General features: G+C 37.9%; 1 protein-coding gene across 5 annotated transcripts in view; it reads left to right on the top strand.

The window, feature by feature from the left end:
• The window catches only part of cobl (cordon-bleu WH2 repeat protein), a 70928-nt gene that overhangs the window by 15170 nt on the left and 37729 nt on the right, over positions 1-18029 (top strand). Inside the window, exons 1-7 of one of the 5 annotated variants that reach the window (XM_038275856.1) lie at positions 1068-1270; positions 4258-4446; positions 10197-10407; positions 13477-13705; positions 14452-14496; positions 15716-15804; positions 16119-16190. In XM_038275856.1, coding sequence (XP_038131784.1) covers positions 1260-1270; positions 4258-4446; positions 10197-10407; positions 13477-13705; positions 14452-14496; positions 15716-15804; positions 16119-16190 — 846 coding nt within the window. In that variant the 5' untranslated portion in view covers positions 1068-1259. Of the gene's footprint in view, positions 1-1066; positions 1271-4257; positions 4447-10196; positions 10408-13476; positions 13706-14451; positions 14497-15715; positions 15805-16118; positions 16191-18029 lie in introns of those variants that run through there. The other 4 variants (XM_038275857.1, XM_038275860.1, XM_038275861.1 and 1 more) reach the window with 4 other exon arrangements.

The following is an 18029-nucleotide window of genomic DNA, read 5'->3' on the forward strand; positions in this document are numbered from 1 at the left end:
GGGTACAACAGATGTAGATTCAACCAATCAGATGCCTCCTGTCTGCTGCACTGTCTGCGTTCAACTACATTTTTGGAGAGGTGCACCAGAGTGTCTGCAGAAAGGGCGGGGGCACATTTGACTGCGACACACACGCAGACGACCTGGTTTCTGAGCTTAAATCAGCCTTAACTCCCCATAAGGATAGCAAAACACAACTCACTGTGTATGTGTGTGCTCCTGTCTTTCATATTTCACCTTCTGATTAAGGACATTTATACCAAAGAGGATATTTTTGCTGGTCCCTGTATCTATTTTAGGTTAAGTTAGATTAAGGTTAGTGTAAGGGTATGCACTTGTAATGGTTAGGTTTAGGATTAATGTCAGGGTTAGGGCATAGAAAGGGATGAAAATGGCTGAAAACTAATTTGTAACCAAGTCCTTGCCATATCACAGCACTTACTGCCTCCTTGCTGCAGAGCAGTTTCCTTCTTTACCTTTCGCTTGCTCTCCCCATCTTTCTCACTGCTTAAGGTGATTCCTGCTCTGTGGGAGACAAGACTGTTCCTAAAGGCCTCTTTGTCTATGTTCAAGAAAAGAGAGAGAGAGAGTGAAATGTTCCTAGGAAGAGAGGGAGCGGAGGATACTAGCCCACTGTGCTGAGTCTGGCTGAGGCCCAGTCTCACAGGTCCACAGAGCCTGGTTCTGTTTACCTAAAAGATCAGGACCCACCGGGAAGGTTTCAAATCCTACTGCCTTTACAGTTCCCTAAACATTAAAAAGAATAACTATAAAAACAACATCATACCATGTTTCTGTTGGGTAACCCATATGTTTAAAGTATTTGACTATTTAAAGTCTTTGTATGTTATAATATATTAAAAAAAGATTCACACTATAATTTGGCTTGTAAGTGGGTTATAATAAATGATGTCATAACTCTAAGTGTAGGCTGTCATTCTCATGTCACAGCCGCTCTCTGCTTTGCATGGGTTAATAACACTGTCCAATAGGTCAGAGTTAGCCTGTTAATTTTTAACTTTAGCCAGGTTAGAGTCCGCTCCCTGTTATGCTCGTGCGCAGTCTTATTTTTCTATTATACAATTAGCTTTGCACAAGGCAGAACAACAACAGACTTCATTGAATTTTACAGCCCTGGGTTGGACCATGAAAGACAAGCAAACAGATTTTAAGGAGTGTGCTAAATCTGAGGACTTGTGACAGTCCAGATTTATCCAGAATATCAGTCTGTGGATATTATACCTCAAGGATTATCTCAGATGGAAAAGAGGTACTTTTTATTTTCATATACCATAGAACCATGTCATTTAGAAGAGTCTGATTTATGTTTGATCTGCTGTTTTTTTGTGTTGGTGATTGTGGTATCAATACTCAATGTTGATAACATGTCTCACAAGGTAGTTTTTTATACATAGTAATGTTTTCATATAACTATAATTATAGTTGCTACATATAGTCTGACATTTTGCCTTAGATATTTTTTTATTTGCTGCTGGAATGTATTTTTAGTTGATTTTAACAAAGCCATATGATCTTTGAACTTCAGTAGGTGTTGGCTGGTAGGAGAGTCTGTTGGCTAATAATACACTAAAAGTAAAATGAGACTTACGCAATCAAGACACATATCTGTAAAACTACTATTACAGAGAAACATATTTAAAACAGTGAAGAAAGGAAACTAAAAGCTGCTTCAAATGTGCTGAGTGTTATAAGCTGTACAAGTTTCAGTGTTGACATATTTGATATGATTGAGACATTTCTTCAACAGATATATGAAAGATTTAAGGCTAGTAGGTTTTTTGATGCTAAAAGTGATTCCTGAATGTTCTTTATTTTGCCTCATTGAAATTAATGGTGGAAAATTACAGCAGTGAAAGGATAAACTTTCCAACCCTTTGTATATCTCTATATCGGTGACCAGTCCAGGCTTGCTTTCTGCCTACTAAAGCTATATGTGTGACTAGGTTAATTTACTGTTATGTATTTTTGTTTTAAATCTTTTGTTCGTTCCAAAAACGGGATCTGCAATGATTTTAAAGAGGCTTTTTTAAATACGATCGGAAGGAAGTGTGGCCCTGTTCCCACAGCAAAGAGATATGCCCCCGTATCAGATTTTTTTAGGTTCAAGTGATCGGGTCAGGCTGTTTAAAGCAAGTGGGAAGCAAGCTCAGATCTTGAATTTATTGGACTTTTTCCAAGTCACATTTGAACCACATTTATGTGTGGTCCTGAATCTGATTTGTATCTTAACCTTCCAGTGGGAGCCACCAAGGCAGAGCAGATGTGACGTCACTTTCCATTTCATTCATCACAACTTTACGCAGCAGGAAATCACATCAGTTTACAACAGACAGGAGCTGGGATTGTACTAAACAATGGATGGACAGCCAGACGTTAGAGCTCATTAATAAACAGACAAACTTTATCAGTGACGTGCGGTGAGGTTCATAGCTGGTGAGGCACTGACGTCATCAGAATCAGATTTGCAAATAGATGCATAGATTGACAGCAGTTTACAGGTTATGTTTCACTTCTGCATCCTTACACATACAAACTGTAGCTCACAAAACACACATTTCCTTAAAAAACAAAACAAAATAAATGTTATTACTGTCTTACCTTTACTTATAAATGAATAGAAGTCCTCCTTATCTTCCTTCAGTTTTAAAAGTCTCTCTGTCTCAATGGAGATCACTGCCAGGGAAGAAAGCCTTCCTTGATCCGTCCTGTTCCTGCCTTATGTTTTCAGTCTCTTGAGCACCCCCTGCCATGAGGCAAGAGAACTGCCTGCCTCACCTCGAACTTGTTCTCTGCCGTTTATAATCGCTCATTACACGAAACACGTTACACAAACACAGTTGGTGACAAAAAGCTCTGTACATTATATACATAAGGCAAATTATTAGAAATAAGTTCACATATTACATTTGTTTAAACCATTTTATTGACGCCGTACAGCAACATGCTCTCTCCGCTTTGCAGCCAGCGCAGAGCCAGGGGTTGCGCAATCCAAGGTGAGGCAGAGCTCGCTGCTGCCTCACCGGCATCGCTTCCAAGCATTTGAATGGGAAAATAAGAAAATTCAGCGATTTTGAACAAATAAAAATCGAAATTGGTGAAGCTACATGAAAAATGAATATTTTTTAGTACAAACCACCGGATGAATATAACAATTTAAATTACTTTATGATTATATATTTTCTTTCTTTCCATGATGGCTGGTGAGGCACTGCCTCACCTGCCTCCCCTGACCGCACGTCACTGAACTTTATTCAAGCATAATTGAAAGACTCGTAGGAGCCATCTGGATGTGGGTATACTTCATGTCGTAAAATCTCTATACCACACTCCAGCAGAACGCTTTTGAATGCTATCATGGTTAGCAAGCTTGTGATGATCTGACTCTGAGTCTGCTGCAGTCCAGTGCACTGGATTGCAAAAATTCTTCTGCAATTCCATACGTGATTAAATTGGACCTCTACACGAAAAACGTTCTGAATCATTTTGGTTTCTGTTAAGTTTTTAATATTCCTACATGGTTCCCCACATCCAAACAGCCTGCTGTGCTGAATGTCAGACAGATCTCCCCCAAAAAGCCACAATAACGAATTTCACTCTTTTATTCATGGAGGGTCCCACAAGGGAACCGCTGACACAATTAATGTCTTCTGCTGTGCACCTAAAGCATACTTATATCTCCTGGTTTAATGTTGTGCTGCAATAAATTCTTATTGTTCTCATGTGTATCAGCTTAGAGGTGCAAACAGTTTAAACCGAAGGCATTAAGGCCTGTACTGGGAACATAGCCTAATTGTCACCTGTGAAGTCCATAGATATGCTGGAGGAGTGGTAGGGAGGGAGAACCTGCAGAAAAGATTTATAAGATTTTTATTGTTGAGTCACTTTAGTGTCATGTGGGAGAAGCAGCTATTTTAAGATTATACAACACTGATAACCAAACAAATGATTCCCTTATTATGCTGTAATATTAATGCAGGCCAGTGTTGCACCAAAGAGAGAAATACAGAGGAAAGAAATGTCATTGGTATTCAGGCTGCTCCTGAGGCGGTAACAGTGGAATCCATTCACAAGACTGGGTTGTTATGTAACCAGGACTAAACCCAGGAGAAACAAAACTGCCTTACATGAAATAAAAGCAAATAATTTAATGAATACTCAACTTCTAAAAAACAGGTTTAACAGTAAAAAAATCTAATTATCTAATATTTAATGTATCTTTGATTTGTCATCATGCAGGAGGAGAATGAAAGTTCCCGCCCCATCTCCACCACAGGCCCCCGCTCCCCGTCATTTGTTCAGGAACCCTGTACCTGATGGGGGAGGGATGTCAGCCATGGATGTCAAGGAGAACATTCTAAGGCCCACTGTAGATTTTCAGCTAACTCTACCGGGGGGGTTCCAGGTTTCTGAAACCGAGGATGGAAGGTGAGTCCAGTGAGAGTTCACTCACTCACACACATTTAATCTCCCTGAATCCAGTGGTATTTGTTCAGTTACATTGCCTTTCTCCTGCTTTTGTTTGGGAAATGCTTCGGCTGTGACTGCTGATACAAGTTGTACAAATACTAGTGTTATAATATTTAAACTGATAAATGGTGAATTCTTAGCATCCTATAGATAAATCCTGTGAGCTAAACTTCCACACGATAATATAATAGCCTTCTGTTTTTATGGAGTATGGTGAATGGGACGCATGCCAGTCTGTTTGCAGGTCTTTGCCCTGGAGGGCGGTCAGCTGACCTGCTAATGCACTGCCTAATGAGGTTCTCTCTGCTGAGCCAGAAAATTGGGGACGTCTTTGATAAAATATGAAAAAAAAAAAAACATCAGACATTTATTAGCTAAACTACACTTCTTACAAGTAAAAAAGGTACCTACCTACTCCCCTACCTACCTAACTGATTACATATAAGTGACATGCTACAATTTAGTAATATTTTTATGCAAATTTTTTAGATGATATCTCTCAGCTAATTAAAAGGTCAGAGGATTACAGATGAGCAGTGGTAGTGTTGGTCTAGTGTTTAGAGCAGTGTGCTTGTGCTTTGTGAAGGTTGCAAGTACCTGGTTCAATCCCCACGGCATCCACTCTGGGTTCCTGAGCAAAACCCCACACTGCTCCACGGGCCCCACATAATGGCAGCCAACCACATCCCCAAGGGGATGGATTAAATGCAGAGAGTTAATTTCCCCGTTGTTTGACAATAAAAGGATTTACATTTTTGAAAATGCCTTGCAGCAAGAAGTTTCTGGTTTTGATTCCCGGCCCAGGGTCTTTCTGCATGGAGTTTGCATGTTCTCCCTGAGCATGCATGGGTTCTCTCTGGGTACTCCGACTTCCTCCCACAGTCCAGAAACATGACTGTTAGGTTAATTAGCTTCTCTAAATTCTCCTCAGGTGTGAGTGTGTGCATGAATGGTTGTCTGTCCTGTTTGTCTCTGTGTTGCCCTGTGATGGACTGGCGACCTGTCCAGGGTGTACCCCGCCTCTCGCCCATAGACAGCTGGAGATAGGCACCAGCAACCATTGCGACCCCACTTGGAATTAAGTCTGCCTGAAAATGGATGGATGGGGTTTCAGAAATCTTCCTTTATGAACTTACACTCAGAGGACCTTTGTCCATTGAGAAACCCTCCTCATGATGAGCAAATATTCCCCCTTGCCTCATGTCTTGGCACAATTCATTTGTAAATAATTTCACTTTACTTTTTTAACTCTTTAGGCATCTACTGCATCTTCTGTCCTGATCTGTAGATGTCATAGAAAATGTAATTTTTCTAAAGAAGAGTAGGTTTTACAAGTGCCTTCTGCTTTCTCAATAGCACTGAGAACTAGAGCCCGACCGATATGGGATTTTGAAGACTGATATTGATATTAGGAGCTTAAAAAAACAATATCTGATATATAATGGCTGCTATCTGATATACATCAGACAGAATATGAAAAAATAAACTGAAAATGGATATACTTCCAACCGTCCATCTTAGTCCAGCTTAAGTCCAGCTTAAATTCTCATAATAACCAAAAATATGATTCAAGAAACAGAAAATAAAACTCATCCGTCCGTCCATCCATCCATCTTCTTCTGCTTATCCGGGGTCGGGTCGCGGGGGTAGCAGCTTCAGTAGGGAGGCCCAGGCATCCCTCTGCCCAGCCACTTGGGCCAGCTCCTCCGGGAGAATCCCAAGGCGCTCCCAGGCCAGCCAAGAAACATAGTCCCTCCAGCTTGTCCTGGGCCTCCTCCCGGTGGGACGTGCCCTCAAAATAGAACAAAAGAATTAAAATAAGCTACTTTAACTTGAGCAATGTCAAAATAAGACTATAAATACAATCCATTTTTGTGGATTTGATTTAGATATTGCCTCAAAACTGTGGTGTTCTTTGCCTTACTGGTGCTGAAGTGTTGAATGCGGCCGAAATTTCTTTCAGCTGTTTGCAACAAAAATATAATTTTAACCCTTTATAGGGCACTCAGTGAAACACTTTGAAAATCAAAATTTCAAGCCAATAGTAGGGTTGTCAAAGGTATCGATACTCAAAAAAGTATTGATACTGAAATGTTGTATCTGGATACAATACTCGTTTTAAAAAGTATCTATACAGTGCCACCACCAGTGGCACCTAAGGAGTCATTCATCTAAAGTGCAGAATAGAAGACAATGCACTTTCTGAACACTGTGTGATTGAATAATTCTGTGCACTTTTCAGTTTCAGACTTTTTTTTGTAAGACCTGCAGCTGCTGAGAATTATTTTTGCTTCTTAACCGGTTTGGCTAGTGTCATTGTTATGTGTGCTTTGCACACATAACAATCAACCTTTATCAAGCTTGCTTAATATTGTGCACAGCATACAACCTCAAAATATCGTTCTTATTGTTTATTGTATTTATTTATTGTATTTTATTTATTAATGAAAATATTTCTGTAGAATTTTGAAGTCTTTGTTTTTATCCTTGTGGTATCGAAAATGGTATCGAGTATCGAATATCTTCCTTAGTATCGGTATCGAGTTGAAAAGTTTTGTATCGTGACAACCCTAGCCAATAGTGTTATTGGAATCCAGGACAAGACCTTATTACCTGTGTTACCTAAAAAATATGGATATTTCGATGGCAAAAATGAATGACAATGTAATAACAAGAAACACCAACTTGCCTGAATATATTAAGAAAAATTACAAAAGTTATAAGAAATTCATAAAAAGCACTCTCAGAGTGAAAGAAACACATTTTTTGGTCCAAAATAACCTTAGAGGCATTAATGCTGATACCAGCACTTACATTTTTTAGTTTATAAACCTAAATATAATGGTTAACTTGGCGTATTAACTTTTAACTTTACTTTTTAACTTTTCAATTAGCTTTTTACCTTTTTTCTTGAATTGTTAGCTTTTATCTTTGCTGAATGGCTGGATATAGATCTTGGGCATCTAGACCTCACTGAGGGATGGGGGGGACTCCATTTGTAAGGAAAGTGATAAAAAACGCTAACTTGCCCTATAAAAGGTTAATATCAGCTACGTTTTGGCTGATGTCTATTAATGAGCCAGACACTAAAATCAGGCCCATAAATCAGCCCGTCGATTAATCTGAGAACACTACTGTTTTCCAAATGTTCTTTAGAAGGAGTGAAAGCTCATCAATTCCTTCTGGATGATGCTTATTATAACATGTGCTATGCTTACATCTGTCATTAATATGGATCTGTAATAAATCTAGAACAACCTCAAATTTGTTTGGGAAATTCAAAGTTGATTTGGGGTTAATTCAGCTATTATGCTGAAAGAAGGCCAGCTTAAACCTCAACAGAAGCAGCATGGTTACTATTTTGATGTTTAGTTGGTTTACTGTTGCCATTTACCACTAAAAACCCTCCCTAAAGTAAATGTTACATTTTCACAATCTTGTTTCTTTGAAGATGACGTAAAAGCAAAATTGCACAGGTGTAATGATTTAAACTTTTTGGTGAACAAAAAGTCTGATAAGTATTGAGCATTAAATGTTCAAGCTGTTTTAGAGATGTGTTTTGGCATAACGTCTACAACGATATAGAGAACTGCTGACAGCCTATTGTAAAAGGGTAAAAGGCTACAGGGTTTGTGTGTTTATTGGCTGAGTCGAGCTGATGCTGATCTCTTTTATACCTAAAATGGTTTGATGTCCCTGTAAAGATGTCAAATCAGATCTGTTACATAATTTACTTTTTTAACTTCTGCCTTAATTTCTGATGCTAAACACGGCACAGGGTAAATAACATTCAACACACCACAATAAAAACCAGGGGCATCCCAGCCCCTTATGTGCAGAATTATTCTTGACAAAGAAACGCTATAAAGTTTCTGATTTTTGTGGTCCAGTTTCTTAATTCTCAAGCTAAACATTTAACATTACATAATACATTACTCTGGCTCCGCTCTCTACTTTTTAACTGATAGTATCTTGCCAGCTATGATGTCATCTGCTTAATCTGTGCTATAAAACTTTAAATACTTAAGTATATATTCCTAGAGTAACTGTAGATGTTTTTATTTCAGAAGGCAAACTTTAGGAAAATAGGAATTCAAAAAAACAACTGGAGAGAGCTAAAGCTTTATAGACATATTCCTGTTATCCATCACCTTTTGTAAAAAAAAAAAATGTATGTGCAGCTTAGCAGATCCTACAGAATGCACCACCCTATAACTTGACAGACGATGCACGTGGAATCATTGTTGAGTTTGGTCTTTTTGTTTTTGGTATTTGTCATTTGTCTTATCTTTGCTTATCTTTTATTAACTCATATTTCCTTTTTCATTTTTATATGGACCTACTTGTGGCTTTGATAAAGTAAAGACGATGATGAAATCAAAATCCTATGTCAAAGTAGAACCTTCCAATCCCTGTTTGGCTAAGCTAAAAAATGTTAAACTTATGTTTGGGTAATAAGGTTAAGGAATTAATCTCAGCTCTCTGAAACATGGTATCTCACTGTGGGGACACGAACCCAGCTCTATCTTCAGAAGCTCTATTACATTATGCCAGTCCTACACCAGCAGAAGTGATGTCTCCTATTGTAGGGGGACTTCCTCCCAGCATAAGAACCTTGCATCACTCACTCATATTTCATAGAACCGGGATTAAAAGGCTCGCAATCCTGCTCGTAGTCCACCTCCGAGTCAGATTATGCACCTGCAGGGTCAGAAAGTTCTGGAAGTGCGGCCTCATTTTCCTCCCGGTCAGTTCTTCTACACTGTGAGCTCCGGTGGTGGAGGGTTGGCTACCTCTATGAGCGGATTCACCTCTGACAGGCTAGCTTGGTGCACTAGCTTGCACCGACGAGTTTAGAGGGAGAGACGAGCACAGTGTTCACAGCTAGCTAGTGACACCACTCCATCTCAGGCAGGTGGCAGCCCCAGGCATGAAGCGCAGACAGAATGGGTTTCTGGACAGAGCTTCTCAAAGCAGACTTTACTGTGCTGAGATGCACCATAGCGTTTTAATATCATGACATCTCATGCCTCCAGATTTAATTACACCCTTAATTATGGAATACACTTTCTATAGAGAAAGAGATTTTCTCTGAAGTGTCATTGAAGTTTCTTGTCCTGTTTCCTGTCTCAGATGTGTCATCTGATCTGGCTGTCCCAGCAAAACACAGGAGAGCATTTCTTTCTTTACCTGAAGATTGACAAGCGGTGCTATTGACCTAATCATCACCTGCTCTCTCCAACTGAGTCACAAAGCAAAGGACATATTCAGATCTTTTTTTAATGTTGTCTACTCTTGGTTAAACTCCCGTTGCTAGAATATGTTAAAGATGAACTTTGCTGACTAAATAGTAAAAGGGGTATCTGAATTATTGACAAGTCCTACTAAAGCATTTAAATATTGTTTAAAAGGAAAAGAAAATATGTAATGGTTGAAGTTTTTGTAATTATTTGTTTTTTAGAATAATATTCTTCAGTTTTTATCTACGGACTCCATTCACATCATATATTTTCAAATAGAGAGGCAAAAGTTACTGCAGATTAAAAAACACGAACGTATATTATGCTTGCTTTTAAAGTATCAGAGAGGATCCTGTCTTTGTTGTGCAGCCGAAGCTAGGAAGGATTTGTAACCCAATATTCTGTCCGCACACACACCCACCGATATACCCACACGCTTTCACTCCTTTTTCTTTTCTCATCTCCCAGTAAAGCTCTGATGGATCTACTGGTCGACCTATGCGGTCGCCACCGTCTGAATCCATCTCTGCACACCTTGGAGCTGCTTTCACCTGAAGGTCACTCTTTGGGATTCAAACCCAACGCCCTGCTTGGCTCCTTCAATGTGGCCTGTGTGCTCATCAAGGAGAAAGTGGTGGAGGAGAAAGTGACGCGCAGACCGGCTCCTAAAGCGCCAGAGGTAAGATACCAGGAATCCCGATTCTGGTCAATTTGGATTTTCCATGTTGTCATGTACTTTGGGGGTCATTTAAAACATACTGTATTAATTGTCATCATTAATAAGTTTAAAAAAAGATACATGTATGCTTCATTGTGGCCATAGACAATTCCCTTATAAATAAACCAGGGATGCTAGTAAAAGATAACTACAAAGGAAAACCATAGAGTGATCTCATTTTGTTTTGTCAGGTATGAATGACTATCAGTTAATCAGTAAAATATTCTAGTTAAAAATTTCTAACATTTTGTAATAATACCTCAAGGTATTTATATGCTTTCTGCTGCCTGAAGGCGCCATGTAATATTTGTCCCCTGTCTACTTTGTACCAATGACCACTGGCAGAAGGCAAGGCCAGTGAAACCTGTAAGGGCTCATGCTAAGGTAGGAAGATGGTTGCTTGGAAGTTGGCCTTTACCTTGGAGTCACTTTACTATCTTTTTTCTGTTTTTGCATTCTCTGAGTGGAACCTCTATATATGTGATTCACATTTCATCTTGGCTTTTTTTATTTTTAATGTTTTGTTGTGCTCCTTAGTTGTTTAATTCCTTGTGCCTTTTTCTCTTCCTCTCCTTAACTCTCCTCAGCAGCTTGAATATTTAATGTCTCCCTTACCTTTAGTTACCATGCATTATTTCTCTGCTGTTCTCAGGGCTCACTGGCTGCTCTGTCTGCCTTTGACCCTACCTGGCCTCAGACCAGAGGCCAGTACTCATGCAGCAACTGCTGTCAGTCATTTTTTGTTTTATCTCTTCACCCATTGGACCTGTTCATCTCTGACAATCAGACCCACCCACCCCTCGGCTGAGATAGACCAATCAGCCATGACATTACTGGTTGAACTGCATCATCACGCAATTCCTAAAAGTCTTTGAAGTAGGGGTGGAAATTTATCGTTTTGTTTATCAATATCGTGATGATTTTTTGTTTGATAAGAATTTTGATTTATTGTCTAAACGATAAATTAGAATCAGTTATCATTAAAATCTCCAGAAACCGAGTGAATAGCCATAATTTTTATGTTTTACCATTTTTGTCCCTTGGAGCATTAAAAAAAATGATAATATGATTAAATGCAGTTACTTTGAGATATTAAATTATATTAATCACACTGCCTTTTATAACTGGTGTCCGGAAAAGCTGAATTTAATTGTGTATGTTATTTGTGATTGTGGGGCTTTGATTGCATTGGTAAGCAGTCGCAGCCATGCAGTTACATAAGACAGACTACTTTACAGTTATTTTATTTTTTTTATTATAATTTTTATCCTTATTGCTATAAAACACCCATTATGCTGAAAATATTTTATTTTAATATCTCCCAGCCCTACCTGGAAGCTGTGCTGTCTATTTGAATATGCTTGATCTTCTCATTTCCCACATTTGTTCAAAACGATTAAGTTCTGAGTAATTTGGAGACGAAAGCCCATCGTACCTCTCTGATTATTCTTGAACAAAGTTTGCTCCTTGTCAGGGTTAATTATCCTGTTGAAAGAGGTTACAGCACATGTTCTGCAGCAAACATGGCATCTGTCAGAGTAATACCCAAAATTTCACACTGCTTCTGCCACTTCGTCAGATGAGAAACATGCACCTGACTGTCTAAATGTAAAAAAAAAAAGCATGATTCATCCAATCGGGCTCCCTTCAACCACTGCTGCGTGATCCAGTTGGACAGGGATCAGGGTGGACACCTGCTATTTGTGGTGTATTTTAATACCTTTCAATGGGAACCAGGGAAACTTCTACAATCTCAGCTACAGTATCTTGTCTTTTGCACTAGACTACAGGATCCAGTCTTTGCTCCATACAAGCATCATTGAGCATTGCCAGCTGATAGAAACTGGCCCCCCGCAGACTAGGAAAAGCTATTTTTCTGCAAGAAGTGTAGTTTTCAACCCGCTTCATTAAAGGTCGCATGAAGAGGACAAAAAACATTTATTTTTTACTTCACCAGTCATTTCTCATAATAGTAAAATTAACCTGTGTATATGCTGTATGCAGTGATGATTGTCTACTTAGGTAAAATAACCTTAGTCAAAAATATTTGATTTTGATGTGTTTGTATGGAAGGTACTCAGCGCTATGTATGCAGATCTTAATAGAAAAAGAAGTTTTTTTTTCCATCACCTTCCTTTTTGTTAAACACTGTGCCAGAGTTAGTGAGTCAGTAATAAAGAGACTTTGTGTTTGTGATGTACAGATAATGGAAGGAAGAAAGATGCGATGAAGCTAGGAATGGGCAATTAATTGCATCTGTGATATAATTGCAATTTTACAAAACGCAATTTTCAAATTGCAGAGGCACTGATCTTTAATCACACTATATTGAACAAGAGTAAGACACTAGATTTCTCCCTTCAGCCCTTTAGGTGGTGATTAAACCCTTGAATTAGGTTTGTCACCAAACATGAAGGTAGAGAAACTTGCAGCTAGCACACAGATCCATGCATGCAAGTAGAAGTAAACACTTTTTCAAAAAATAGTTTCAGTAAAGTCCTGTCCCAATGGACTCTGTTAAAGCAAGCTGTTAAAAACCAAAAGCCTGGCGGAGGGGCATCTAAAAGTGCAAAGGAAAATCAAAATAAATTCGCAATTTTAATTTTTGGCAAAATCGTTCAGCCTTAGGTGATGCTGCTTTAACAGATAAAAAACAATGATGCAGCTTGATGGGGTGCCAGGTTTAATGTTAGAGGATACCATCATCAAACTTTGCAGCTACATTGCAAGTTACTGCTCCAGTAGACTACATGCTGGATCCTTTAGGTTTTTACATCTATAAGGTTTCTCTGTTGTGTTGCTGAAATTCCTCCATTAAAAACTGGCTCATTTTCTTGTCAAAGAAGTGCAACCAACTGTTTTTGTGTATTCATCTCCACTCTCATTGTTTCAAAAAATTCCTGCAGCTCAGCTGTGTGATTAAATTTGCCCATTGACTTACACATTTTTTGCTTAATAAGGCTTTTATCTGATCAGTACATCAGAATTTACAAACTAATTGATTCTGTCATTGTCTTCTATGTGTCTCAGAAAACGGTGCGTTTGATGGTGAACTACCACGGCAACCAGAAAGCTGTGGTACGGGTCAACCCACTGGTCCCGCTCCAGGCTTTGATTCCAGCCATATGTGACAAGTGTGATTTTGATGCTGCACATGTCCTTCTCCTGAAAGACGCCATCAGTCGCCACGAGTTACCGCTGGACAAATCTTTGACTGAGCTAGGCATCAGGGAGCTCTATGTTCATGACCAGACTCTAGGTAAACCTTTTACTCAGTTACACCTAAATGTAATTTGGTGCTTTGTTTACAATAGGGAGTGCTATGATGTATAACCTCCAATGTGATAGGGATTGCCTTCTGAGATAATTCTTCAGCACACTAGCTGGAATCCAAGGTTAGATTTTATGATTTATTGCGTATTCATAAATTAAAGCCAGAGATTCTGTTTTTATTGCAGGAAATCTTTGGTGTGGCATCGAATGATACAAGCAAAACATTATGTCATGTTTATGGTCTAGTGCAGTTATGTAATTGTCAGCATCCAGGTTTGTCAGGGCTAGTAAGCATTAGGTTTGTCGCCATATCAAAATAATTAGGTCAATCAATTTCAAGGAAAATATTTTGCACTTGGATACTACTTTCGATGCCACTGGGATAAAAAAAAAAACGACCAACATTTGAACTTGCAAAAACTCACCCTTTTGAATTTAACCAAGGAAAGTACTTTTTCAAACGTATTGCAGGTGCTTTTTAAATCAATAAGGCAAATAAATCACATATATATATATATATATATATATATATATATATATATATATATATATATATATACATATATATATATATATATATATGTATATATATATAATTTTCTAAGTTATCTCCAATATCATTTAGTTTGCTTGCAAGCATTTTGTTTTCACAGAGAACAACATATTCACCAGGTAAGGCAGGTAATGCAGGTTATGTATTAATGACTCAGTTTGTTTGTAAATCTTTTTCAGTTTTACAGCCTAAAATGGCTTCTGCCCCTGCCCTGAACAACTCAGGTACCAGTCCTCCATGTCGTTAGTGCTACTGTTGTTTATACTAACCCCCAGTGGCTATTTAACATATTCTACTGCTGCTTCTTCATTAACAAAGTCTGGTTATTGCCATTAACAAGCTTAGTGGGCTGCCAGTAGTAATCCTGTGGTAAATATTTGTTTATTTATGTGTGAACCTAATTAAAACTGTTGATTTCTGAATAACTTGCAATTAACTCTATTCAATTTGCTTATGTAATGGTTAAATTCACATCAGTGCTGCACAACAATTATTTTAGAATATTTTAGAAGAACATAACGTAAAGGAGCAATAAGTAAGAAATTTGCTGCATTTACCATAATGTAAATTGTTCTGATTTGTCACTGAGAATGGAAATAACACTCCCTGTAAAAAGCCAATACTCTTTGTCCAGTTTTTCTCCGTTTAACTCTAGATGTACTATCTGGAACCCCAGTGCAGTGTGTAGCCCATGTTCACTTTCTGGTTCCTAAGCCAAATACATAAGAGTTCCCGGGGCTGCCAAAAACAGAGTGCCGCTTTATGCTGGCAAAGAGGAGCAGGCTGCAAACATGGAAACCAGAGAGAGAAGTGGACCACAAATAGCCTTAACACCTCAGAAGTCTCAGCTTCCTTTAGAAAAAATTGCACATCAACTTCCTGTGACTGAATCATCTTCACTCAGCATCTTAAATTCAGCTGCTCTACATCTTTATCTCTCTTGACTTGACAACCTACGGCACATGGGGGGCTATGGGTTTCATGTGCTCCTATCTGAAGCTCTAGGCTTCAGTATTACTTATTGCTCCTTCAACAAAGTTGGTAGGAAAAGATTAAGCTGTGGTGCCCTCTGCTGGAAATAAGGAAAGGTGTTTCAAATAGATTATGCTTAAATATATATGATAAATGGTTACAGAATTGATGAAATAAAGCATTTTTAATCATAATTTATTTAATAATTAATTAATTTAATTAATGCAATTTTATTGAACAGTTAAAAAGTATTCAGATATATATTTTTTGTCTCCATATTTTATGCTTTTCACCTAATCAATATCTAAGACTAAGATATTAATTAGGGGTTAAGGTAATTCCGAAACACTTCGATTCTAAGTGTTTCAGAATTACTTTCGACCCCCCCCAATCCAAATCTCCTTCTGATATGACTCATAACTTATACCGCATCTAACTCTCTTCTGTGACTTTTCTCTGTCATTTTTATAGATCCTATGTATTCCAGTACTGCTAGTTTGGGAAGACCACAAAAGAAAGGACTGTTAAATATCTTCTCATTCAGCAAAAGGAAATCAAAGGTAAGATTTAAGATGTCAAACATGTTGTCAAGATGTAGTGAATTAAATAATTTCTTAAAACACTCTCTGTCATATCATACTTTAAGTCAGACACAACGTATCTGCTTCTTTATTGTAGAAAAAAATATTTTCTCTCTGGTGTTTTGTTTAATGTTAACTGCCTGAGGCTGTTTTCTAAAACGTATCACAATCAGATCGGATTGTGAAATAGATTGCCTAACTTCTAGAAAGCAACTGGAGAAAATACTTTGAGAATTACTAAATGCATGTGTGTGTCTTTGAATGCTGCATGTGTGTTTTCTCATCTATTACAGAGTGACAGAAATTATATGGACATGGAAGACTTTGATGAAAATGCAATTCAAAACTCAGACACAAAATCCAAAGTAAGTATCTGCAATAAAATGATCAATGACATAATGTTTATTCCACACATATAGACTTAAGGTCTACTTGAATCAGTTAAATTACTCATCTAACCTTCTGGATTTTAGGCGGTAGCTGCAGCATACCTATTAGAACTTCAGGTTATGAGGTTCATTTTGTCCTTTGTGTATAGCAAGTTAAAATGTATTTTACTTTCAATCTAATCAGTAAAGGATGACATTTACTCTGCATTTTTAGTTGATGTTGCAGCATGTTGCAAACAGCATTATGTAAGGATAAAAGCACGTATACATTAATGTCTGAAACATTCAGAATTCTTTTTTTTACTTTACTAAAGTGAAAAATGTTGCACTCTGTATTTATACAAGATGCAATGAAAACTAATGCATGTTAAAAAACATTTTGGCTCAAATGTCCTTTATTTGAGGGTTATGAGTTGCAATACATCTTTATTCTAGTTTAGCTCTGGATCTTTAAAAAGTTAGTCATCAAAGCTTTAATAAATGCCTATTATTTTGGTATTGTTGTTGTTTTGCCATTTGTTCTCTAGAGGGCAGCAGCTCTCCCTGAATTTTGTCGGCATCCCCACTGATAATGAACCCTGCTTTAAAAGCAAACCCTTAATAATAAGTGGAAAAATGGAACGTCTTGCCAACAGGTAGACCAGGTTGCTATTAATAAAAAGTAAGCGGAAGGTTAATGCACCTCAACTAATCATAGAGTCAAGGTTGAGCTCATAAAATCTCATAAAAAAGGCTTCTTTGATAGATTTATTAACAATGGATTATTTCAGGTTTCAACATTAAGAACCTGCTTTTAAGCAGGCCTTGGTAATACACACTCACACTCAGCTGCTGGGTTCTGCTTGTTAGATCTATAACTTAATCAAGAAGGGAGTCAATCGTATTAGGCGGAGAAACACTGGCCAGCTCTCTGCTCTTCATTTTACCGTCTCACTCTGTTAAAAAGCTGCTGGTTTGACTCAACCCTCCTATTTTCTGTCATATCACTAACACTGACCACTGTCTGAGTTGTTTAACTGTTTTAGTTCTTCTGAATATACTGTATATCCTATAAGTAAAATTTTCAATAAATTGTTAGAAAGCGTGGAAAAAAGAGTGCATGGACAAACTACCAGATGTAGATTTTTAAGATATAATCAGAACAACAACTTGTATCTAAGGCTGTGGCAGCTAAGGTTTTTATTTGTGTTCTCATTGTCAGCCTTATCGTTGTTATTATCTGGCTATAATACAGCTCGGCTTTCGCCTCCGAAATGATTGCTTTTTCATCCGCTGTATGTTATCAGACCACACACATGCATCTGTTCTCCAAAGATTTCTCACTCATACACACATATACTCAGTGTTATCAGCTTGAAGGTATCAGATTACAATACCTTGGCTACATTAGCACTAAAAGCCAAGCCTCTTATCTGTAATTGTTCATTAAGGACTAAACTACTGTGTAGGTCAGGGGAAGAGTGTGTGGTCCTGGAAAGTGCTGACATTTCAAAAATCATTGTGTCAATAATTCTGGCTCAAACTGAAACTAATATGAAGTTAATTAATAAAAAAAACTATTTGATAATTTTTACTGGACCCTTCTTACACAAAAATATGCTTTCTAATGAATGAACCCAGAGCTTACTGTAGCCCATGTATTTCGTAGTATTTTGACTTGAAATAGCAGGATAACAGATGTTGGGCCCAAAATATTACATAATAGTGTACCATAGAAAAATTTCTGAGCAGCATTTTATGTTTTTCAACTGTTCAGTTGAAAGAACGAAATGTGAAGTTTCTACGTTTCCCTGAAGTAACCCATGCTGCTTTAAT

This window comes from Cyprinodon tularosa, unplaced genomic scaffold, assembly GCF_016077235.1.
Source record: "Cyprinodon tularosa strain WSP-4 unplaced genomic scaffold, ASM1607723v1 ctg98, whole genome shotgun sequence".
NCBI classification, from domain to species: domain Eukaryota; kingdom Metazoa; phylum Chordata; class Actinopteri; order Cyprinodontiformes; family Cyprinodontidae; genus Cyprinodon; species Cyprinodon tularosa.